This window comes from Pantherophis guttatus, chromosome 8 (assembly GCF_059756535.1).
Source record: "Pantherophis guttatus breed Tessera chromosome 8, ASM5975653v1, whole genome shotgun sequence".
Taxonomy (NCBI): Eukaryota; Metazoa; Chordata; class Lepidosauria; order Squamata; family Colubridae; genus Pantherophis; species Pantherophis guttatus.
Window position 1 is genome coordinate 26,088,286 of NC_142070.1, and position 25,474 is coordinate 26,113,759.

Below are 25,474 nucleotides of genomic sequence, written 5' to 3' on the forward strand. Positions count from 1 at the left end.
ATGTATTGCTCAGACACGCACCTTGAATACCATGTCTCGTTCTGGCAGTACACTTAAAAGATGGAACAAACATGATCAGGGATCTTTAAATTAAGTCAGAAGTACAGAAATGTAAAGGACTTGTTATATTGAGTATTCGGAAAAGAAAACAGGAGGAGATATGATGGCACTGAAATATGTAACAGATTAGATAAAAGATGAAGCCATGAAATAGTGAATTTAAATTACAAGAAGGCAGATTACTGAAAATATTTACTAAAAGAAAATGAGATTTAACAGTGAAATCAATTACTTAGAGAATTAGGGGGTACCCATCCTTTGCATGTGTTCTTAGTTATACCTATTTGTAAGACACGGGTGTCAAACTCACAGCGACACGTTGCCGTCATGTGACGTATTGCGACCTTTTCCCCCTTTGTGGAGCTGGGGTTGGCGTGGCCTGCATGTGATGCATCTGGCCCAAAGGCTGCCACTTTGACACCCCTGTTAAGAGATGCTTATTCCTGCTTGAAGTTAGGGAGCAAGAATGAGTAGATTAAAGAGTCCATCCCAACACAATGATACTAAGTGATATAACTGTAAGAGGAAAAAAAAAGTATGGACTTTCTTCCTAATGAACTTACAAAATTGATTGCAGAAAGTAGGTATCTATTGTAATAGTGAAAACTGTAACCCATTATTTATGAATACATTTATATCCTATTGAAAAATCCTTGAGAAATATTTTAAATAGGAGTTTATTTAATGCCATGGTTATTTATAGAGCAGTTCAAGAATTAAAACAGCTGTGTGTAAAGAAAAAGTTTGTTGTCATGAAATGTACAGTTCCTAATAAGTTAGCTTTCATTAGAAATTACCCTGTTATAAAGTTATTTATTATATTTAATTTATTATATTATATTATATTTAAACTTTTAAAAACCATTAATGCATGTAACAGTATTACTGGAGGCACGTAAAAATATAAAAACTGTAATTTTTGATTTTCAAGATGAAATCATTGATATAATTCAGTATATTTATGCATTTGTTTTTTGAGAAACTGATTCATTTTTAGATTTTTTCCTTTTCACGATGGCTTCTTCTTCCATCTTTCTCTCGAAATAAGATTTAACAATATCATTCAGCTGTTGCTCACATTGGTTAGCATGTTGTAATCCATTTTTTCTCCCTATAAATAGCAGAATAGTATATTTATATATTAGCAATTAAACTTTAAACACACTGGCTTATATAGATGATAGATCTGCTTGATATAGTGATGACTTTAAAGAGAGATAATTTAAAGTTGTAAAGCAGGGGTCACCAACCCCCGAGCCATGCAAATGATGGGCAAGTGTGCATGAGCACAGCTCTGTTTATGTGAGTGATGGGTGCATGTGCCCTCCGCTTGCACAAATGGAGTTGCATGTGCTCATGTATGCGCCTGCATATAACCATCCCCTCTTCCTCACAAGTCTGCCAAGTTGTAAACTGTTGTAAACAGAGGTGGGCTTCACATATTTTTATCACTGGTTTGCTGCATGTGCGCACCTTCCACGCATGCGCCCGGCCTTCCGTGCATGCACTATGCTCACATGCGCTCCTTCCGTGCATGCGCCCAGCCTCAAAAATGTGGCAAAATAGGACTGCATAGCGCTGGGACGTGTGGTTAGGCCCACCTGCAATCTCCACTGCCGATTTGCCTGAACCGGCCCGAACCGATTGAATACCACCACTGGCTGTAAAGGTATCACCTTGAGCACAAAAGAGTTTGGGTCAAGTCTCTGTCTGGTGGATTAAAAAACTTGAAGGAAATTTTAGCCCAGCAATTCCCTCTCTAATCAGACTATGTCAAAAAATTACTATTGTAAAAATAATATTGGGGTGGTTTTCCCCCTTTCTTGCATTTCAAAGAACAGGCAGACTATAAGTATAATGAATAAATACATGAGTAATTTATATTTTAAAATATTTTACTTTACCTGTGCAATGCTGAATAACACTTCCCCATAATTTGTTCTTTCTTAAACAGTTTAGATTTCCTACTATAAATAAATGTCTCTTTCCTCTAGTCAGAGCCACATTCACTCTCTTTTCTGAATCTATGAAGCCAACTTGTCTCGTCCTTACACAAGATAAAACAATGATTTCTTTCTCTGCTCCCTGAAAAGCATCTACTGTAGACACCTGGACAGTCTTTATTTGGGCAGCATCCATGTGTATAGCACCAAACAAGTTATGGATCTGCAAAGAGAAACAGATGAAGTCCATGACAGTCTACAGCTTTGTATAACATTGAATAAAATTATGGGTAATGATATATGCTCTTAAAATATCTACCATTGGAGCAAGTTGAATAAAAAAAAAATCTTAAAAAACACAAATATTAATGAAAATATTTATGGTTATGGGAGAAGCACTACATTCAAAATTGAGGTAAGCCATCCCATTACTGAAATATAAACTTTTGGTTTTTATTTAGTAGTGTATTTTAAACAGAATAATCTCTGATAAATTCCCAATTAGTTTAAAGCATAATGAAGGTGAGGGTCTTTTGTTTGAAAAACATCAAATTAATGATATCCAAAACCATTGGAATTGTTTTGGTGACTAAAACATACCTTGCTCATTTGGGATTTGTAGAGAGTTATTACCCCAATCATAGATCCATCTACTCCACTGGCAATCAGAGATTGTATTAATTTGACAATGAAAAACGATTCTGCCATATTGTAGAAACTGTTGTCTGTCTCAATCTAGAAAAATGGATTTTGAGTTACATAATGGACAAAAGTCAGTGATATGATTGTTTGGTAGAATAATGAAATGTAGTACTATTAATTTAAGACTTTTAATCAAGTTACATTTATCATAGGTCTGCTACTGGAATGCTCAATCAAATGAGACAGAGAGGTACACACTCTAGGAAGAAGCTCATTTGTACGGATTAACTATTTTAGCCATGAGTGTATGAAATGGAGAAGTTCCATGGATATGTTATGCTCAGGATACAATTACTTCATGGATATCTCTTCTACAATTTCTGTCCTAAACAATTGGGTTTACAAAAGAACATGAAAACCACAAGTTCTTAATTCTAAACCATTATCTTCAATTAATGCAATACTTACTTGTTCTGATCCATTAACATTATAAAAACACAATGTTGGTAGCCAGTCCAAGAGAGGATTTCGATCTGTTTCAGAAATTCCATTCAACATCATTCCTTCATAAAATAGCTCATTAGTTATAGCAGCAATAACAGGGTGACAACGATACTGTGTTCTAAGTAATATAGGTGCATATCCCTGTGATTATAGCAAGGAGAAAAAGAAAGGCAGCAAAAATAATGGAAAGCACTGTTAAATAACTAATGTTATCAATTATACAGTATAATGTAGGAAAATAGCAGGCAGAGCTGAGAAGGGGTGAAATTAGGCACATCACCACTTTAGAGTCCTTGCATTGCTGCCCCCCTCTTGAATTCCTTTGACCCTTATTTACCATCAAATTAGTGCTGTTAGTTAACCAGAGTCTTGTGTATAATTTGAATAAATCAAGTCAATGCTACAACTTGAAGAATGATCCCGATTCTTTGTGCCTGACATATAAACTCTTATTGTATAATAATACCATATTGAGATTTCTTTTTATGCCAGGCTTTTTATTGTAAGAAATATATGCAACAAAATAAGGATAATAAGACAAATAGTTATTAAAATATACATTAGGAAAATATTAAGCCTTTTGTGTCATGGGACAAATACTGCAATTTAAAAAAAAAATGTAAATACAATCATTTAAAATGCTTAGGAATTTTATCAGAGACAGATTTCAGACCATTGTGTCATTACAGAAAAGAATTCACAAAAGTGGTCAAAAGGAACAGTCATTTTATATTACACTGATTATTTCAGAAAATATGTAAATTAGTTATAAAATCCTTACTGCCATGAACTGGAATACTAATTCATAGTTTTAGGGCTGTCATGATATCATCACACGTCTGATATAAATAAGATTATTAGCCTAACTTTATATAAGTTACTGGTGAAAAATATACTTGTCTTCTGGTTTCTAAAATGTTTCAGTATACAAAGAGTTATAAACCCTTTATCCATAGCTATGGAGAACTGAGGTAATCTTTTTATGCACTCAGAAGGCTAAATCTACCTGCAAACTTGAAATGTGGATTGTTCTTTATGATGTTTAAACGGGGTTTTTTTTTTTTCAACAAAGATAATTTGGTCACATATCTTTGTTTTGTTTTTCTAAATATATTTATATATAAATATGGAATGGAGGTTTTGCAATATCCTTCCCCTGGAGTGGGGTGGGAATGGAGATTTTGCAGTATCCTTCCCCTGCCACGCTCACCAATCCACACCATGCCCACAGAACTGGTAGTAAAAAAAATTGAATTTCACCACTGCTTTAAAGATCTAAAAAAGGAATGTTATTTAATAAAAACATTTTTAAAAATTAAAGAAGCACTAGTATTCATGGAAGCACTTTTAGAGAAGATAGTTAAATAGTCCTTATGATAATCTTCTATATGAATGCCTATTCATGATGGATATCTGATCTGTAACATGTATTCTATGTGACATGTGTTCTGTACAGTAGAAATATCTACTGAGTTTGTACTAAATATTTTCATTAGAAAGCAGGGCATATAACATTAAGAAAGCAACATTTTGATGTATAAGATTTTGATTCATTTTCTAGGCTCTAAATATTTTTAAAATTAAAAAAAACCAAGTCTCTATATCTCTAGATATTAGAAGTACAAACCATCAAACAGAGTCGATCAAAGAGGGTTTGTTCCAAACCACTGTCATGTGCACTTTCAGACCCTTGAATGGTAGGTGGCAGCTGTTTAGGATCTCCAACAAGAATCAGCTTTTCACATTGAAAACTATAAATGAAAACACATTTCTGGCCATCACATATTAAACTTAAAAAAACGGGAAACTTTCTTTCAGTAAAAGGCAACCATGTATCATATAAACCATAGTGTTGGGCAAAAAATGTCTAAAGACCAAATAGATAGCCTGACCAACTTCCTTGTAACTGGTAATACAGAGCTGAAACTCTGCTTTATGTCTGTTTACTTGCTATACAGTTTAATCTTGTGCTAAGGCTTCAGACCTGTGTACAAAAAACAGTTAATTATCTTTAAATTTTTTCCACATCATAAAGTTCAAGACTACTTGGAGCATGGAATAAAACTGTTAATACAGAGGCCCAAATAAAAATATATTAAAATACTATCGGTCTTCCAATATTTAATATTTTGCCAGCAGAATGTACAGTATAATCCTTACTAATTGATTACTTGTTCTCAATAAGCTTCTCTTTTAAAGCAAATGTATACTGTAATTTTTGTATTGTTTATAAAAAAACGCTCTTTGAATTGGCTTTCATTACGAACTCAACTCTAATGCCTGGCCAATATTTATTCTCTCGTAATTCCTTGGATAATATTAAGGTGTGTGCAGAAAAAAGATGTTACTTGAAATTGACCCAGTTTAAAGGTGTCTCTCATTTTACCTACCTTAGAAAGGATGGAAGGCTGAGTCAACCTTGAGCCTGGTGAGATTTGAACTTGCAGTAATTGCAGGCAGCTGATGTTAATAACGGCACTGTTAATATCAGTGCTTTTGTCTGCTGCACCACCAGGCTCTGTTTCTTAAAACAACTTACGTCATAAGTTAAAACAATCAATATACCTGAATTTAATTATTGGTAGAACTCAACTTATGATCATAATTGAGCCTGGAATTACATCCCTAAGTCATGCTGATTGTTAAGTGAGACACTATGGGACAGCACCCAATTTTGCAATCTTTTCTGCGGCAGTCGTTAAGTGACTTGCCATGATCATTAACCAATGTGGCAGTCATTAAGTGAATGTGACGGTTCTTAAATGAATCCATTGTCTGGATTTTGCCAGATTTTGTCAGAAACTGGAAGTAAATGGTTCCTGCAAAAAAAATTGTACATTGTGGTCATGTGACCATGGGATACTGCAAACAGCCTTAAATGCAGGGTGGTTGCTGAGTGCCCAAAATATGATCATGTGACCCCCCCACCCCCGCTGTTCATTGAAATGTTGAATCTGGATTATATGTAGTCCTGGGGAAGTCTGTTGTAAGTCAAGGAGTATAATAACAAAGTAAAATGATGGCATACCTTGCAATAGGGAGCAGAGAGGATGGTTCTGTCATTTGACTACACTCATCTAGAATCACTATAGGAAACTTAAGACTTCTCATGCATGGAAATGAGCAGGCAGCACAGGTAGATCCTACTACCCTCACCTGTATCAGTAGAGGAAACATAAAGCCATCTGTATATTCATACAAATAATGAAACACAAGTTGTACAACCAAAATTCAATTTTTTTATTTGGTAATTGAATGTGTTTATACTCAAAAATGGTGCAACCAATTAAAAAAAAATCAAATTTATAATGAAAACTAATGAGCAAACATGACCCTATGATGCCGATTCAATCACCCCTATGCTTGAAGTTTGCTTTAAAAAATTAGTAAAACATGCAAGGACTAAAAATACAAATAACTGCACGTTCAATTTATTCATCTGATGCCATGTTCCACTAATGTATTTCAATAAAAATGATTGATTACTTTATAGCCTAGTCTTTTTCATAATTATAATAAATGCTCAATTTAAGGAGCAGTAGTTTACTGGATTTTGAATTTAATGGTCAAATTTTGCCCGAAAGTTTGTCCAGATTTCAGGCAATAATAACTACACAAAAATTTGTCATTTGACAAACTCATTACAAATGTATTTGAAATATATTTAAATAAATATTGGCCCTTTTATTTTTAAATTGTCATAGTCTTTATGCTGTATGACTTTACAAACTGACATGTTGGTTTGTAAATCAGGGGCTATAACACTGAGCTATCCTTGACTATTAAAAGAATATCTGAGGAGCTCCCTCCCCAACATCCAACTCATAGTTTAAAATGGGTTCTCAATCCCCAGACTGTGGCCCACTACTGGGCCTTGAGCCGTTTTGAAATAGGCCATGGAATTGGCGGGCGAGCGGGTGCATATCCCCACTTGCGTGAGTAGCAGGCGAGCTCACGTGGAACTATCCCCTCTTCCCCCCTACCAATCTGCAAAGCCAGAAAGGTTGGGGAACTCCGGTTTAAAAGACATTCAGTTTTAGTGGACACCCTTCCCTCAGTACTCTGTTAACCCTAAAAGCTACTGCATTTCTTAAACATTCGCTTTTACAGTAATTTCTTCATATTAAAAAAAAAAACCCACTAAATGCATTTTCCAAATTCAGCAAATGGTCCTCAACTTACGGCCATTTGTTTAGTGACTATTTGAAGTTATGACAGTGCTGAAAAAAAATGATTTATGATTAGAATTTGCACTTAGGACCATCATAGTATCCCGGCAATCATGTGAGCATGATTTGTGTGTTTGACAACTAGAATGTATTTATGATGGTTGCAGCATCCTGGGGTTATGTGATCGCCATTTGGAACCTTCTTAGCCAACAAGCAAAATCAATGGGGAAAGTCATATTTGCTTAATCACTATGTGACTCGCTTAAAGTCACAAAAAAGTTGTCAAAATTGGGCATGACTCACTTATCAACTAGCTAGCTTACCAATGTGAATTGTGGCCTTAAATCAAGTTGCAAAGATGGAAATTGCGATGTAAAATGAAGAAAATGGTTTAATAAAAACAATATTTTTTAAAAAATCAAGATGTATGTGCATTAAGAAAAATTGTTTACTAGGAATGAACATTATTTTACTTAATAATATAGTTGAAATAAGATAGCATTATATGTATTTAACTTCCGGGTCTATGATAACTTGCCACGGCCATCTCGTCACAGGACAACTCACTACAGGACAAGAGTTACACTAATACCAAAGAAATGGTGGAATAGAATCATTAAAGAAAGATGCAAAAGGAGGGACAGAATGAAATGTGAATGGCAAAAATAATTTTTTATTTATTTATTTTAAATAATTAAATAGAATTGTTAAATTGTCCTGCAGCAAGTTGTCCCTTTCTCTCAACTTCCAGAGCAGCTTCTTATTAACATTGGCAGAAAGAAAATTTGTTTGTCACAATAAAACATTTTATATTCAAATAATTCTAATTCTAATTTTTGCCTGCAATTTTCATAATTCCCAAAGAGGTTCATCATAATACCTGTCCAAATTATTCATTTGTAGTACCATTGAGTTAGATCTACTAAGTCTACAGTTCCAACATTAATATCCATAAAAGTTATTATTAATTATGTTTACACCATTTATATTCCATTTCACCATCAATGCACAACTGGGGCAAGAGTCCAATTAATTGTCTCCAAAAAGGAAATGCTAACAGCTCCCTCACTTTCTTAATAACTGAATATATGATTTTTCACTCAGGAATATACAGTTCTAGCCTGTCTTTTTACATAGGATTTAACTGTATTCTTAATGTTCCATTGGCTTTAGGCTAGATAGCTTTACTGTTGATTCTTTTTATGATTTTTCTATGCCACATTGTACCACTTAACCAGAGCATCTACACATAACAACAACAATAATAATAAAAAAACTAAGCTACTTATTGGCACATGCAAATACACTTCATCATTACCTTTCTAAGGGAAGCTTTATTGGTTCCCAGTTTATGTTGTTCAATAGTCTTCTTCACATACATTTTTTCCACTGGGCTTAAATCCTCCTTCATCAAGGCAAGTAATTCTTTCAGCTGTTCATTTTCAGATCCTGAGTCAGCATGCAAGCTTTAACATATTGCATTTTTTAAGGGAATAATACTGAATGGAATAGTTTAGTAATGAAAAGATCTCTCTGCACAAAAGACTGCTGCTTCTACGTTAGATAGAAGCTGAAATCTAAGAGAAGATTACAGTCACCCATGCCACAAAATGTAGCATAGCATATTGTTTATGGAATAAAGAACAGAAGGGATTATCTAGTCTGAATGAGCCTTGTGTAAAAAATATATATTTATATCCAAATAATAAATTATAAGCAGCAACCTACGTTAGAACTTACTTATTCGTATATGAGTGCATTCAAACATTTTGCACAGATAGCAGCCAGCAAGAATGTATTTACTTATTAGATTTATTGGGCTAACTATCTCAAACACATGATTCTAAGCAGCTCATATATTTGTTTTAAAATGAACATTTTACACCAGTTTCTTCCAGAGTAGCTTATAGAAATCAAAATAAAATTTAAAAAATAAATTTAAAATAACCAAACAATAGAATGCAGTTAACAATAAGACCATAGAAAAATTAATGTGACTTCTTAAAAAGATCTGAAAAATAAAATGTCTTGTAACACAATAATATAGAAGTATTCAAGACCTCAACCTCATTAAGAATCCATTTCAAGTGCTTATTTTGATAATTTATGTCCCATACTTTCTAATACTTAGAAATGGCTTACATCCTTTAATAGAAGCTGTCAGAATGCCCAGTGTTCACCTATCCCATGTTGGCTTTGGAGAATAGGGAATAATGGTAAATGAATTTAGAAAATTATTTTATGATGAAAGCAATAGAGGAATAATTATTCTAATTGTATAAGTTGCTAAAAATTATTTAGAATTTTCATCTAGCTTCCTGTAGTTTAAAAAAAGTCACACAACTGTGACAGCTGCTTATGGTTCTCTTGTGAAAATACTAGTCTTTGCTTGTGCCTCTACACCAGGGGTGTCAAACTCATGTTGTCATGGCATTGTCATGTGATGTATTGTGACTTCCCCCCCCTTCACTAACCGGCGTGGCCAGCGCATGACACATCTGGCCTGCAGGCCACAAGTTTGACAGCCCTGCTCTACACAAACTCCTGCTTGATCAAAGGCTCCTCATAGACCCACAGATGACTCTTGGACCTGGTTAAACATTTTAAGCAAGTTACCTATAAGGAAGTATTGGCTTTGCAATTTTTTTAATGCTTCCCACTCTAATGAAGTCTTCAAATCCAATGTCTAGCAGGCTGAAATAAACAATAATTCATTATTTGAAATATCTTAAAAGAAATATTGATCCTTTCATTTATATTTTGTCATGGTCATTAAACTGCATCACTTTACAAACTGAAATGTTCATGTGCAAATCTGAAGCTATCACACCGGGATATCCTTACAAATTACAAGGGCTCAGGAAGTGGGGCTTTTTTTTTGTGTGTGAGCACACTTTTGAGTCAGTGTTGATTAGTGACAACTGCTCTGCAGTTTTCTTGGCAAAATTTTTAAAGTTGTTTACTATTGCTTCCTCCTTGAGACAGAATAACTGGCCCAAGGTCTCCCAACTGTCTTTGTGCCTGAAGCAGGACTAGAACTCATAGTCTCCTGGTTTCTAGCCTGATGCCTTAACCACTCCATCAAACTGCCTCAGGAGAGTAAAGGGACATATATATATAGTTTTTCTCAATTTGAGTGGTAAATCTTTCCAGTGAATGCTTCAGGGACAAAGGCATATTATTCTGCAAAAGGACTATGAATTGGAGTAATTTGGGTAGAAACTTGCTACATTAATCATTTTGTTACTATATGGTAGGGTTAAATAGTTATGAAAGGAGACTCAGAAAACTGCTCTTGAGGCAGAGTTTGGTTCAAATTTCAATAGGTGTTCATTGAATTGCAAGTTTCCAAACAAATTCCAGTAACATTCTTTTCATTTTTCAAAATTGATTCGCATCAGCTGTAAGCTTTTAAAATGTTCTCTAACCTTAGATTAAATTAATATTTATGAGTATTCTCATAAATGTGAAAGTTTTTTTAGAATTCACCAAAGTAGCATTTTAGGTTGCTGCCCAGAAGAAAAACAAAAAGCTGCATTTGATTAGTTAGCAAAAACAAAGAAGAGGCATCTCAAGATTATTTTAGAAATGGCTTACATCCTTTAAAATATGGCAGATACAGTATTATTGAAACAAAAAAATTATGGAAGCAATTTGAGCATGATTTCTAAATTACTTACCTCAATAGTATTCTGTCTACAGCAACATTGGTGGAAGAAGAAACCAATACTTTCCATGGCACTGACCGTTTGTCATTAGCTGCTTCATGGATTTCAAATATTTGTGCCAGGAATAAAATAACAATAGCCAGCAATAAGCTTTTTCCAGATCCAAATACACCTACATGTGGAGTTTAATAAATTTTTAATAAATTTTAATAAATTTATTAAATATTCATGGCATCAAACATATTGTGTGGTATTCTTTCGAACAGGTATTTTATTTGAAACTGGGCTGAGCATTAAGGAGGTTAGAGAAATCAAACATTCATCATGAGAAAACAAACTAAGCATTCTTAGCTGTATATACAGTACAGTGATTGCATCTAATTAGCTGAAATGTAATATTGGTATTAGAGTAGAAAGCTGACTAATGCTATGATTGCAATATAGGTGGTCCTTGACTTATGGTGTTATTAAGCCTGGAATTTATGCTAGAATAGTGAGAAGATTCAGATAATATTCTCTCCTAATTCTGTGTAGGTAGAACATACCTTTCTATTTAACCTGTGTGTCAATGGATATTGAAGTAGATTGCATAGAAAACGTATTCAGTATAAAGCCTCATAAATAAACTTAAATAAAATTCTTAGTTTCCTTCCTGTTGCACACTTTTGCATACCCCAAATATGCTCATGGCAAAATCCTAACCTTCCAGAGTAGATTTGCTGAGGTACATGGGACACGGCAACGATGGAATATAATTCTAGTACTGTATACAGTTCAAAAGTTTGAATATAAATGTTTGATAACAGTAAAAAAAGAAATCTAAATTGAAATCCTGAAAAAAAAAAGTTCATTTAAAATATGGATTGAATATAGCAGGGGTCCCCCACTTGTGGGCCATGAGGGGATTGCAACTGGGTGGAGGAAACTGCCAGGAAGCGTGCACGTTCGATTTAATTGGAGGGTGTGCATGCGTGCACACTGCTTGTGCAAATGGAGTTGCATGCACACTTCATGGCCCTCGCATGAACCATCGTCCTTCCAAAGCTGGAAACATTGGGGAACTCTTGAATATAGGACTGGAGAACTAAAAAAAATATGAAGCTCTTGTGAAATAATTTACCATGTATTATTGTTATTGGAAATGTTGGATGCTTCCCTGTTTCTGTGTTTATTTCTTGAGATGTCATCATAGCACCGATCTGCATCATTGCTGTGGCCTGATCTTTATTTAGCTGAAAAGCTTGAATAATTTTATCAGCAAGATTTATAACTATTTCTGGGCTGAAAGCTTCAGATTTTATTGCATTTGTATTTAGAGCTGGTGGTTTAAACTTTTGTTTTCTTTCTTTGGTTTTCAGAAAGAATTCTTTCCTAAAAAATACAAGAAAAGAGAAGATTTAACCTATTTAGAATTTAGCACTAGAATTAAAATGTATTTCCAGTCAAATAATTCAAATGTATTTATATCAATGAAAGTACAAATCTGTTTCTGTTTTTAAAAGATAGTATCATACTTACTTTGTAAGTAGATGTTGTATGATTGGCAAAGTGGTTGAACTGACATTTTCCTGTATATTTCTCAAATTTGTGAGTTCAGTACTAGCATTACACACAAACAAGGCATGAACAATCACTAGGAAACAAAATATAATAAGAAATAGATATTTAGAGATGAATTTGATTAAAAAACATTTGAATCTTAAGTTAGATCCAAAAAGACAAGACACTACGGTAGTAAGCATGTCAATATCAATTGTAACAATAGTTTTTACGGTAAATAATAGGCATGGGGAGATATAATCTTAATTTGTTTCAAGACTTGTGGATTAGTTAGGGAGTGTTATATTTCCTTGCACTCAAAGCAAAAATTTTCAGAAATGACCTGCTTCTAAAAAAATTCCCATTCCCGTTGTTTCCTAGAACTGAAGAGATTTTTAAAATTATTATTATCTAATTTTGCCTGTTTAACAAGGATATATTTGGATTTTTTCCCCATCTCTTCACATACTATGTAAATGTTTCTGTAAGAAAAGCAGGTAATTGGGTTTCAGTTCAATCCATTCCCTGTACTCTAGCTCTGTTTTCCCACTAATATTTTCAAAGTGTATATATTATGCTTTGAGTTTAATCAAAGTTGTGAAAATATTTACTGTATTTTTCGGAGTATAAAATGCACCAGAGTATAAGACGCACCTTAGTTTTTGGGGAGGAAAATAGGGGAAAAAAATCTGCCTACCAGGTATTCATCTGGCTAGTCCTTAGTCTGCTCAGCTTCAGCACATTAGTTTGCTCGCTGATTTTGAGGTTGGGGCTGGTTGGGGCTAAAAAACAGCTTCTAAAGCACAGCTGATCGTCGGAGGGAACAGCAATTAGAAAAGCAGGCAAAGCACGGAATATTGCTTCCCTCATGTTGGGGCTGAAAAACAGCTTCAAAAGCACAGTTGATCCTCGGAGGGAGCTCAAATGACTAAAGCAGGCAAAGTGCAGAAGGGGTAAGAGAAGGCAGCAGCTGTTCTGTGTAACCATTTTGGGCACAGCGCGTGGTTACATTCGGAGTATAAGATACACCCAAAATTTCAGCCTCTTTTAGGAGGGAAAAAAGTGTGTTTTATACTCTGAAAAATACGGTAACTTTCTCAAGCTGACCATGAATTAAAATAATTTTCAAGCAAACAAATTTCAGTTGCAGCAAAATATCCTGTGGATAAGTAAAATATTTTGGCTATTTAGATTTTCCAACTTACGTTGAACGGGGTTTCCCACTGTCTTTTAAAGATTCAATGATATTTTTTCTAGTATAAGCTGTTGGAATTCCATTTTATGGCATACTAGAGAGTTAGTAATATTTTGAATAGTCTATTCTAAAGCCTTACAGAAAAAAAAACATTGAGCAGAAACTTACTATCTGAGCACCAATTTGATGGGCTATAACCATTAAGAGGCTCCAACTCCACTTCATTATTAGAGGATGGTCCAAAAAAAACACTATATGCAATGAATGTGTCCAAGGGTTCAAAGGTCAAAGTCTTGGAAACAACCCAAAGATCATCTGTCAACATAGTACATACACTTGCATAAGTTACACCAAGCAATCAATTTTGCAATTCAGAAGTAAAGCTACAATTGAAACATTGAAAAAAAAAAGTTATTTTCCTTTTTTATTTCCTATGTCTTCATGGTGAAAAAACAAAAACATTGGTATTTTTTCTTCTCTTAACCAGGAATGCATTGTGTAAATATCTATTTTCATATTAAGTAATTTCATATTCTTAAGAGTGCTATTTGAAAAATTATTTTCTGAAAGATATTTTAAAATTTATCACGTACATCACTTAATTGATTATGCACAGAAAAAAGTCATTCACAACTGTTTCACTATATAAGCTAAATATTAAATAAAAATATAATATCTATTTATTTACAGACATATAATTTAAATTTCTAAGGGCACCTTTTTGAAGATTTTAAACAATTTGGAAAGACATGTCCAACACTACTCCTGCTGTACACTGAACCAGCTAGAACTTCCAAGTGATCTTCCATGGTAGCCTCATAGAGAACATATTGCAATAGTCCATACATGAAGTGATTAAGGGAGAGTTACTGTAAGAAGGGTCTCCTAGTCTGGCAACAGGTACAAAAGACTTTCTTGGCCATAGCTGCCAACTACTTTTTGAGTAGGAGCTACAAGTTTAGGAGCTACAAGTTTAGGAAAAACTCCAAACTATACACCATTTCTGTCTGTGGAAGCCCAATCCATCCAGAAGTTAGGAAATCCTCAGAGTCAGATAGTTCATGGACCCATAGCCATCCAGCATTGCTGAATGTTGGGCTTAACCTTATTCTTCCGCATCCAGACCACAACAGAATCAGGCACTGGGACAAAACCACGACAATATCATTTGGTCAGTCAGGGAGTCAAGATACATAGCTTGGTATCATCAGAACTGAGTCAGATGCTTTGTGAACAGCTACAGGAATCAATTCAAATCAATCAATCACTCAATCATCAATCCATTATTGATGATCTATTACATTTTTTACAATAATTATTTTATTGTAATAAATGACTTGGCTCAAAAGTCACATACTGTACATGTTGAACAGGAGATGAAGGTATGCCAGAGTCATCTATGTGTCATATGGCCCCAAAGAAATGTGTGACTTAGGGTTTCTTCTGGACTTGGGGCTTCGGCCAAGCAGCAGAAAGATGCCTGGATGGGCCTTTGCCCAACATTGACTGGTACACCAATTGTAGCCCTATCTATTCAAAGATGCCTTGGCAACAGTAACTCACAACCTAATCACCACCACAGATTTGGTGTCCTATTGTAATGTGCTCTCTATGGAGCTGTCTTTGGAGACAACCTGGAAGCTCCAACTAGCCCAGAATACAAGTGCCCAGACTGCTAACTCCAGCATGGGAGTTCCTTTATACTTGTATATTCTTGTTATATTGTAAATTATTTCTTATGTTATTATTTGTATATTTTTGGTTGCAGAATGCTACCAGTCATTAGATTGAGTCAGTTAACAAATATGTTGTAACAAAATGTAATGTAACATAAATTCTCTTTAGTCTCAGAGATTTTCAAATTTACCAACCTTTGCTATATGTAGAGGAATGTTCCTTCCGGTTCAGTTTAAGAAATAATTTCCTCTTAGAATCACAGTCAAAGCTAGCCTTTGCAATATTACATCTCTTCATCTTACCAAATTGTTTTCTTTGGGTATCAAACATTTTCCTGGAAAAATGAAATATAAGAACCCTGTAATTGATATTATTGCTTTTATAAGCAAATACTAAAAATAGATTTTCATGAAATAAAAAAATAAATAAAACTGGGGACATAAGCTTTAATATTACTCAAAAGAATGAATAAACTCTTCATTGTATCAATATTAGTATCAGTAAGATATTGATTGAAAGTGCTAAACCTGGCAGGGGGGATAACATGACCAAAGAATTGCTTAGTTTGCTTGAAATTAATTTGTAATATTGGGTTCACTTCATTATTACTATTTTTTTTTACTTTTTAATTACTTTTTTAGTAATTCTTTCTAAAGGGAACTTAAAGTAATGTAGACACTATCTTCATTATTTATTAGCATCGCTTCCTTTCAGTTATAAACTACTGTTCAAGTATAGCTAACATTTCAACATACCTTATTAGAAGTTGGCATTCTTCATAGATAGAAATTCTTTGACATCTGAGGTAAGTTCCAATACTCTTTGTATCATGAAGTATAATACAAGGTTTACTATCCATCTGTACAGGTTTTACATCTTCAAACCACTTAAAAAAACCACATCGATCTGCTTTAGCAGCATCACAAGCATAGAAAAGACGACCCTGGAGCAAAATACAAGCCGTACAATAAATCAATTTGTGTTAGTGCATGCTGCAATTGTGTGCATATAAATCTGATGAACAAACAACCTGACCAATTTGAGAGAGAGAGACAGAGAGAGACAGGGATAGAGAGAGAGAAAGAGAGGGATAGAGAGAAGAAAAAAGCTTAACTTTATTGGTCAAGTGACCGCCTTCTGCCACCAATAGCCTCCCACTGGCCAGTACGCTCACACAGAGTGGGCCTCCTCAGGGTGCCGTCCGCCAGACAATGTCGGCTGGCGACCCCCAGGGGGAGAGCCTTCTCTGTGGTGGCGCCCACCCTCTGGAACAACCTCCCCCCAGAGTTACGTACAATAACAGACCTCCGGATTTTTCGTCGGGCCCTGAAAACCCATTTATTTCAACTAGCTGGGCTGGCTTGAGTCAAATTTTAAACTGTTTTTAAATTGGAATTGTTTTAATCACAGCCAAAAGATTTAATTATTTTAATCAGTTTTTAGATTTTGTATGTTTTGTATGTATGTCTTGTTTTTATTTTCGGCTGTTCACCGCCCTGAGTCCTATATTGGAGAAGGGCGGTATAGAAATTTAAACAAATAAATAAATAAATAAATAAATAAATCTCTCAGAAGATGCTGATTCAGTTAACCTGGTTTTGAGTTATATAGCTTTTTGGTCGCAGTATAAAGTTGTAACTAAGTATAACATCAGATTATTGGGCCGATACATCGTACTTATTAAAAGAAACTTAACACACACACCCCCACTGCTAAATTTGTTTAGTGACTCCCTTCTGTTCATACTATTTTCTATTAAAGAAATAAATGCCAGGTTTTAAAAAATGATATTCACTGAGAAAATTGCACAGGGAGAAAACCTCCCAACAGTCATTATTATACTTACAAAAACAAAGCTTATACATAGGAATCCTATCCCTGGCCATTCAATATCATAAAAGGGTCCTGTTGAAAGGGAAACCTTTCAACAGGACCCTTTCCCTAGTGTGCACAGAGCTGAGCTGTTTCAGCAGTGTACTGTTAAAATACTCAAAATATTTTGTCATAGTTATTAATTTCCATATTTTTCAGCTACTGTAAATATTCTGATAAAATGTATAAATTATTTTATTCCCCAAACACAAGCCAAATTTGCAATTTCACAAAAATTATGTACATCTATGCAATTCATGTGCATGCGTCATTCATATCTATACAAGGAAAATCATGGTTTAAAAAATTCCAATAATGTGTTTTAACCAGCCTCTAACAACGTACCTTATTTCGGCCTTCTTTTCTAACCATAACAAGCTTTGCTGCTATTTTGTGGCTGCAGAGAGGCGCAGAATTCTCTTGTTGCCCTTCTTTCACCGATGAATAGAAAGATATATCCACTTTCCCAAGAGCTTTATGTAGATTTTTTGATAGTTCAAATAATAATATGTTTAAATGTTCTTTTCATAAAAATAGGAAATATGAGAAGTTTTGCAATTAGCGGGAAAATATGTATGTTAATATATGTCATTTAATATCAAGTAATATTTTGAATTGCTTGAGTCACCTAGTCTACTTTTCCAGTTTAATAATGTCTCTAGGGAAGGGAAAAATCTAAATTAAAAAATTTAAAACTAAGGATTTCTTAATTTCACTGTCATTCATAAAAAAATAATAATAATCTGTCAAGCATTTTAGTGCTAAACATGGGCTACCATACACGACTCCTATGATGTTCAACAAAAGGGAATGAAAGGAACTAATTGACTTTGGAAGTAAGAGACAGGGACAGAATTAGTATGCAATTTTTCTTTTGCAAGCTATAATAACTTTGTATAAGGCAGAAAGGCAAATCCCACTGGTTCTATAAAATTTGACTTTTTGAGAAGCCTAATCAAAAATCTTGACTGCAATGCATTTTTAGAACCATTTATTAATTTCGAGTACCAGTACCAAAAAGAAAAGTTGGACCATACCTATCAATGCAGTAGTAAAAACATTCTTATAATGTGCTGGAGACTGAAATTCAACTGGGATGTGTTGCTGTCGTTTAGGTACATTAGTATTCTTTACCATATCCGCCCTAGGGAAATACAGTTCAGAAGTGTCCTATAAAACAAAATAAGCAAATTCCTATTTCCATTTTTCTAATCTCATATGCCGAGATTACCTATATTTAAGACCACTGAATATAGCATTTATTAAGGCTATGTCTATTCTTCCAATATTTGTGACCACATATCTTACCTGGGTCTTTTAAAATACATCTATTTGAGTGCTAAATTTTAATCTTAAAAAATCTGGAAATATCCTGTCTCCAGAATGTATACTGTAATGTATAATTTTGGAACTTGACTTTGTGGAGTTCCATAAAAATCACTTCAAGGACTTAAAACAATAACTGAAGATGCAGGCTTGTTCTGAGGTTTGCAGTACCCCAGTTTAGTCTAATTAAGAGTTTATGGTTAATTAGATTCCTTGTGTTGGCACAGTTGCAGCAAAAGGAGGAGTCATGGTTTCATGAATGAGTAAAAACTGTACATATCTTGATTTGATAAACTATGATTATGAGATTATCAATATTTTGAAACCTGTTAACACAGTATTCCTGAAAACATTGTTTAAAATAATTGTAAGAGAAAACATTAGACGCATACAACAAAACTAATCTGCATGTACACATGATGGACAATATTTAGCAGCATTTCTTAACATTGGGAACAATTACATACCTTGCTATCTCTGGTTATATTAGGGAAATTCAGGTGACCTAACTCACTTAGAACTTCCTCAGTGCGAAAGTGTTGATTTAAGTGCAGAGAAAGTTTCTTTCTTTCTGAAACAGAATCTTGACTGATAAAGTTTTGGTGCTGTTTACAAAGCATGGTTTTTATTGTCTCCAAATGCTCAGACTCCCGAGGGCTTTTATGGATGACATTACTCTGATTCTCTCTTCTGTATTCTAATGACATTCCTAAAAAACTCTCAGCTTTGATATCAGAAGCCAAATCACAACCAGTTGTGTCGTGGTATTTCTGCCATTTGCTTTGTTCCTTTTGTTCATACACATTAGGCAATGCACTCGGTATGGCTATCTTGTCTCTTACTCCTATGTACTTTTCACCAACAAAAATTTTACACATCCTGTCCTCAGGGTCTAACATTTCTGACTTGTCATATGTATTGACTACCGAGAAACCACAACGATGATGAATCTGTTTACAGATTTTTGCACTAGAATAAAGCTGGAAATCAGAAAGTAGATTATCTAAAAGTCCAGGAACAACTGGAGTTTGTGTTCCAAGAGTAGGTAAGAGGATAGATATATCACTTTCTGGATACATGGAGTCTCCCATTCCTATAAAACAGGATACAGTATGTGGACACTTGAAAACAAAATTATATTGATAATATAGTAAAACATTAATATTAGTATTATTTTTTGGAATGGACTAAATATTTTTGGAATTTCCCTAAATATTTTCAGTAGCAAAAACTTCAACGGCAGTCATTACTAATACAGCACAATGTATTTCTTATTGGAAGGATACAATAAAACTACACTAATGATTTTGTTAAAGAAAAAGACATTGAAACTCTGGTTATATATACTCTTGAAAATTTGGAACTGTTATATTCTTCAAAACTAATACAGTTAAAGCTTTAAAGTACAAATAAGAGTGTATCTTTGTTATTTGAAAGTCAAATTTAGTTCCTAGTTACTTTTATTAACCTAGCTATATCTCTAAACAAGATCAATTAAATTATAAATTGGGAAGACATCAAAACATTTTGCAATATGTCTGTATTTCTTAATACTGAATTTTTATACCTATTTCATAAATTGAAAATAACTGGGATGTGATAGGTAGAGAGACTGAATAAATTTATTTTGTTCATGTATAAAAAAATAGCTCATAAATGAAAAATTGGACAGATTAGGAGACATAGAAGTTCCTTTTTATGAGCAGAAAAATCATGACCCCTGGTAAATAGGCAGGGATGGAGGAGATTTCAGCAACATTTTTTAAAATATGAATTACTTACATTTTGTTAATGATCAAACTAGATTAAGAATGCTCAAACACTAACTGGAGCATTCCAAAAACTCTGGCACAACTGTTATTATATCATCAACAATCAAACCTTTCTTACTGAAAAAGTTTTTTTTATTATCCATATACAAGTCTGGATGAGTTTTGGATATCAGCAATTTCTGCTCTTCTATTGTTTCTTTACTATTTGGAGTTGGGAAAAAGTGACAGCCAGTAGTCTGTGAAGAAACCCATTGTTTTGATAACAGCTGAACAGAAGGAATGTAAAAAGCAAAAATATATAGTTACAAATAGATACAAATATCTTCATCTGTAAACATTTATTCCCATATTTTATAGAAAATAATGAACTTTAATATTCACAATACCTAAATAAATTCTAATTCAAAATTAGTAAGATGTACATAACAGTGTTCTTAAGATTACTACTCTCTATGTATATATGTGTATGTATATGTGTGCATGTATATATGCATATGCATGTGTGTGTATAGATACATACATATATTCCTTTTATAGAGAAAGAGAAATACCCTTTAAGAAAGAAAAGGGAGAAAAAGATACTTTTGAAGAATATTATGTTATTCAAAAAATTGAGACAAAAAACATTTTAACATTCATGGAGGGTATATGATCCTAATGGGATAATGTCTTGGCAGCATCTAGAATTAAGGCAGCTCTGTGGTAGTAATTTTTTTGATGATCAGAATAATGATAAAACAAAATGAGCCACCCAGTCATTACCTTATTAAAATCCCCGGAAGCAGACTTCGCAAAGTCTAGATTTGAGGAAGAATTTGTCACAATCTGACTTGGAGGTTTAAAAGATGCACTCTTTGTTACTATTAAGAGGAAGAAACACAAAAAATGTTGAAGAGTAATGCTACATTTTGGTCATTAATTGTTCATATTGATAGCCACTTACAAAATTTATTACTGCTTTTTTCTTCAAAAACACTGAATTCATGTTTAAATGTTTTGGTTCCGCTGTTATCGAGATCATCTTCTGAACCTAGAGGCTAAGGATAAATACCCCCCCATCCCAATAAACACATTTAATGCATTCCGGGATAACATTGGTTTTGGAATTAATTCTAGGCATTAATTGCTGTATATTAGTTTGGCAAAAAATTAATAGAGAAAACAAGGGTACTAAACAGGAGCCTCAGTAATTCCTTTGTCACAAGTAAATGCCTTATTCTTTATTATGTAAATAGTACATGACCAGAATATCAGGGGTTAACTTATTCTTCACTACTTAATATATTCATATTTAACCACTCCCATATCTAGCTCCACCCCATGTATATATAAGGAGCTGTATGCATTCTTTCTGTGCTTCTATCTGTGATTATTCAGTGAATATAGAATGCCTTCTGTAAATAAACAGTGCTTTATTTGAATATCTAACTATTAATTCATTTATTGAGTCTGATCCTGAAAATATCGTAACATCCTTTTAAAAATTTGGATAGCATAAAATATTTATAAAGATCTCTCCCTCAACCCATGAGAGGGATTTAACTATCTGATCCTTATAAGCAATATCCAATCTTATGAATTTGTTGATAATGATAATGATTATTCTTTTTATGTACAGCAGTATTTTAAGCCCTTATAACACAGACTTTTCCAGAGTATGTTCATAGATTAAAAAATTTGTACATTTAAAAATCTTACTTTAACAAACTCAGGCATCCCAGGACAGTTCAGTTCTTGCGCTAAGCAAAAGAATGCATCCTTTGAAGCACTTTCAGAGTTGGTCATGTCACTTTGTGGATCCTTTCTGTGATACGAACAGCGTTCTCTTGTCATCATTTCACTAGCTGCTGAGCCTTTCACCTGGTATCCATGAAATTCAACTACCTTTATGCATTTAATGGAACAAATATTGTAAAGCAATGCTATTCATTGACCAAAAAAAAAAAAGCTGTAAGTACAATTAAAACTTCAGAATGTGGGTATATTTTGCATATCTTTACTAATCCTTATACCTTTTAAAGAATGAGACACTGAATTATTAATTTGTTCAATTGCAAAAATTGTCAGTTGATGTTTATGTTAACCCTTACATTCACTGGTGAGCCCTGGGCAACAACGATCTTACTCAATGTCATCTAACATGAGTCCCCAGAAATGAACCTTCGCTATCCAGTGAAGTTCCAACCCTGCCCCCCCCCGCCCCAGTGGCTCCTATCCTATTGATGTTTCAGAGGGTCCAGACTTTTGGCTAGGGTGTTTGAAGTTCCTTCTGAATAATGTTGCTCAGTTTTGCTATCTTTTTGCTCCTTGCTTGTTTTTTTAAAATGCTTTTATTTTGTAATTCATGAGAGTATCTGGCAGTATCACATTTAATAAGAAATACTTATTATTATTATTATTATTATTATTATTATTATTATTATTAATAATAATAATAATAATTGAATTTCTATACCACCCTTCTCCCGAAGGACTCAGGGCGGTGAACAGAATAACATTTCATATACATATAATATTTATTTTTTTTATAAACAGTAAATAATAAATTGAGTCAACTTAGTGTATCTGCTAAGACCTTGGCATAGAATTTGGATGTTTATGCTAGCCCTGCCTGTTGAAACAGAAAGGTCTTCAAGGCACGTCGGAAAGTGCGAAGATCTGGGATTATTCGTATTCCAGGGGGTATTTATTATAATGAAATAATATCTATTTCTATTGATATCTATCTACAGTGTCTGTCTGTCTGTCTGTCTGTCTGCCTGCCTGCCTGCCTGCCTATCTATCTATCTATCTATCTATCTATCTATCTATCTACCTACCTACCTACCTACCTACCTACCTACCTACCTACCTATCTATCTATGGTTTAAATCAATACTTCTTCGGATATAGGAGACTAAAGATTTTTTTCATCAACAAAACCTTGCTCTGGAGAATGCCCAGACAATGAAGTGAGTTTTAGGACTCTAGAGGCCTGCAAGCAGGAGCATAACTAGTTAGTAGGAAAAACGCAGATAGAAAAGTCCCCTTAAAATGCACGATGTAACACACAGATTAAAGCCATTGTTATTATTGGTGGTGGTTGCACAGTCAGCCAGATATTTAAACCAGATTTTGAAAATTTTAGTATGATACAACATCAAAAGAAGATTACCAAATTTGGTGAGTCAGAATGTAGGCAGGATATCTGCACATCTTCAGGACAAAAGGCTTCAGCAAAACTTTGTTTAACTATCAAAGGGGAGGGGGAAAGAAACAATGAACTTCAGTCATCAGGCTAAACCAATATGTGTATGTCTGTCGTGGATTAATGATTTTGTATATATGAATATGTCAGAAATATATTCATTTTTGTAGAATTAGTCAGAATAATAACAAATTAGATTGCTAAATTCAAAGTTATAGAATTGCTAGAACTAAAAATTATTAGAAACAGAAGAAGTAAAAAAAATATTTTCAACAATAAAATATTTGAAAAAATCTAACATTAATTATTAACTGCTTATGTGAGAAAAACCAAATAGTATAAGAATCACTTACAAACGGTATTACCAATCATATTATGCCAAAAGCAATTCTTTTTGAGTATATTTTTTAAAAGCACTAGGTTGGATATAAATTTCGCTTTGTAGTTCTGAAAAAACTAAGACCCTTTCGTTTTCCCACCTTGGATTCTCATGTTGTGGGTATCTTCCAGGGTGGATAAAAATCAATGATTTTTTTTAGAAAAAATAAAAAAAATCAGATTTTTTTGATTTAAATCGGATTTTTTTGATTTTTATCAAATTTATTTTAATAAAAAACTATCGTAAGATAGTTTTCTATTTAAGATACATAAATAATTTAGTTTATTCAGCATGAAATGGAGCTTAGTTATGTAGCATGAGGCTGTATATTCTGCAACACTGGGACTATTGGTGAGTCAACAGTGGGTCAAAGGAGTAGCAGAGATGACAATTGCTCTTTAAAAATTATGATTTAAATCGAGTTGATTTAAATCAAGCCTTTTTACTAGTGATTTAAATCAACTCGATTTAAATCAAATCCACCCTGGTATCTTCTGATTGAGATTATGATATAGGACAATTCCTCTCCTCCTTTAAAAATATTCATCTTCCATGAGTAGAGATTGGAATGTCTGCTATAGAGAAGCAGAAGCCAGAAGTCCACTTCCACCAGAAGTCCACTTGCACCAGTCCAGTGATAAGCATCTAAATGCATCCAGTGATAAGCATCTAAATGCATCCAGTGATAAGCATCTATTGGTATATTTGATATGAGACGAGCCTTTGAGAGTATAAATTTACTCTCCCATAAATTGAGATTTAGATTTTATGACAAATTATAAGAACACTTTTCATATATACTGAATTCATATCAAGAATCAGAATTATATATCTTTCTTAGTGATCATCACAGAGAAAATCTTAGAAAAAAATGAGAAATTTGTTTCACGTGCTCTGCTTTTCAGGGAAAAATGGTTTATATCACCCTGTCTGGGGAGATGGGTGGCATAGTAATTTAATAAAATACAACAGAAATTAAAAACTGAACTTAATCTGAGAATGTTTCATTTGTTCCTTACAGGAAATGTTCTGATAAGTAAGGCAACATTTCTATTTTGAAATTTAGTAGTTTTTACAATAATTTTGCAGTCATTATTACACCCATGTCACAAATAAAATGGTGGAGAAGTAAGAAGATGGTCCAAAAACAGCACCTATAAAAAATTCAATTGTAGGCAAAAGTTTGCACTTTTAATTTATTTTAGTATTACAGATATTTTGATTTCTTAAACAGATGTATGCCGTTTTAAGAGTAATTTTCTGAAAAATATAAAACAAGAATTTTCTTTTCCCACAAGGTAACATTATTGCTTTAAAATTAATTAAAGTAAAATTGTTAACTGATTAGTGAACAGATTTTAATTTTAAACATGTAATCAACAGTGCAAAATTGCAAAAATATTACACAAATCATATCTAATTTTCTAAAGCAACTATAGCCCCTCTACACAGTACTTTTATAGTAGATACTTTGCATCATTTTTTAAAATTCAGGTAAGTAAAGGGCTAGGTAAATTAGTGAAAAAATACTTCAAACTAT

The 25,474-nt window shown here is 33.6% G+C and overlaps 2 protein-coding genes across 7 annotated transcripts in view; both read right to left on the reverse strand.

Annotated features, from left to right (window-relative positions):
• Positions 1 to 976: 976 nt before the first annotated feature.
• The window catches only part of ZGRF1 (zinc finger GRF-type containing 1), a 34,122-nt gene continuing 9,624 nt past the window's right edge, over positions 977 to 25,474 (reverse strand). For 3 of the 6 annotated variants that reach the window (XM_034442297.2, XM_034442299.3, XM_034442298.3), the window contains exons 7-26: positions 23,523 to 23,599; positions 22,067 to 22,252; positions 21,312 to 21,405; positions 21,131 to 21,228; positions 18,308 to 18,440; positions 17,616 to 17,791; positions 16,154 to 16,341; positions 15,593 to 15,732; positions 13,890 to 14,036; positions 12,506 to 12,620; positions 12,108 to 12,358; positions 11,000 to 11,159; positions 9,936 to 10,013; positions 8,638 to 8,785; positions 6,178 to 6,305; positions 4,777 to 4,900; positions 3,114 to 3,290; positions 2,604 to 2,738; positions 1,965 to 2,226; positions 977 to 1,171 (exon numbers count right to left, since the gene is read on the reverse strand). In XM_034442297.2, the coding sequence (XP_034298188.2) occupies positions 1,020 to 1,171; positions 1,965 to 2,226; positions 2,604 to 2,738; positions 3,114 to 3,290; positions 4,777 to 4,900; positions 6,178 to 6,305; positions 8,638 to 8,785; positions 9,936 to 10,013; positions 11,000 to 11,159; positions 12,108 to 12,358; positions 12,506 to 12,620; positions 13,890 to 14,036; positions 15,593 to 15,732; positions 16,154 to 16,341; positions 17,616 to 17,791; positions 18,308 to 18,440; positions 21,131 to 21,228; positions 21,312 to 21,405; positions 22,067 to 22,252; positions 23,523 to 23,599 (2,969 nt within the window). In that variant the 3' untranslated portion in view covers positions 977 to 1,019. The remainder of the gene's footprint in view (positions 1,172 to 1,964; positions 2,227 to 2,603; positions 2,739 to 3,113; positions 3,291 to 4,776; positions 4,901 to 6,177; positions 6,306 to 8,637; positions 8,786 to 9,935; positions 10,014 to 10,999; positions 11,160 to 12,107; positions 12,359 to 12,505; positions 12,621 to 13,889; positions 14,037 to 15,592; positions 15,733 to 16,153; positions 16,342 to 17,615; positions 17,792 to 18,307; positions 18,441 to 21,130; positions 21,229 to 21,311; positions 21,406 to 22,066; positions 22,253 to 23,522; positions 23,600 to 25,474) is intronic. The other 3 variants (XM_087874444.1, XM_060686913.2, XM_087874443.1) reach the window with 2 other exon arrangements.
• On the reverse strand, positions 19,040 to 19,753 carry LOC148112572 (5'-3' DNA helicase ZGRF1-like). Its single transcript, XM_087874445.1, has one exon. The coding sequence runs from the start codon at positions 19,685 to 19,687 to the stop codon at positions 19,040 to 19,042; it is 648 nt and encodes a 215-aa protein (XP_087730571.1). The 5' UTR covers positions 19,688 to 19,753.

Bases quoted from the DNA above. Each gene is read 5' to 3' on its own strand.
- LOC148112572 (XM_087874445.1), bottom strand. From the start codon at position 19,687: ATGGGAGACTCCATGTATCCAGAAAGTGATATATCTATCCTCTTACCT.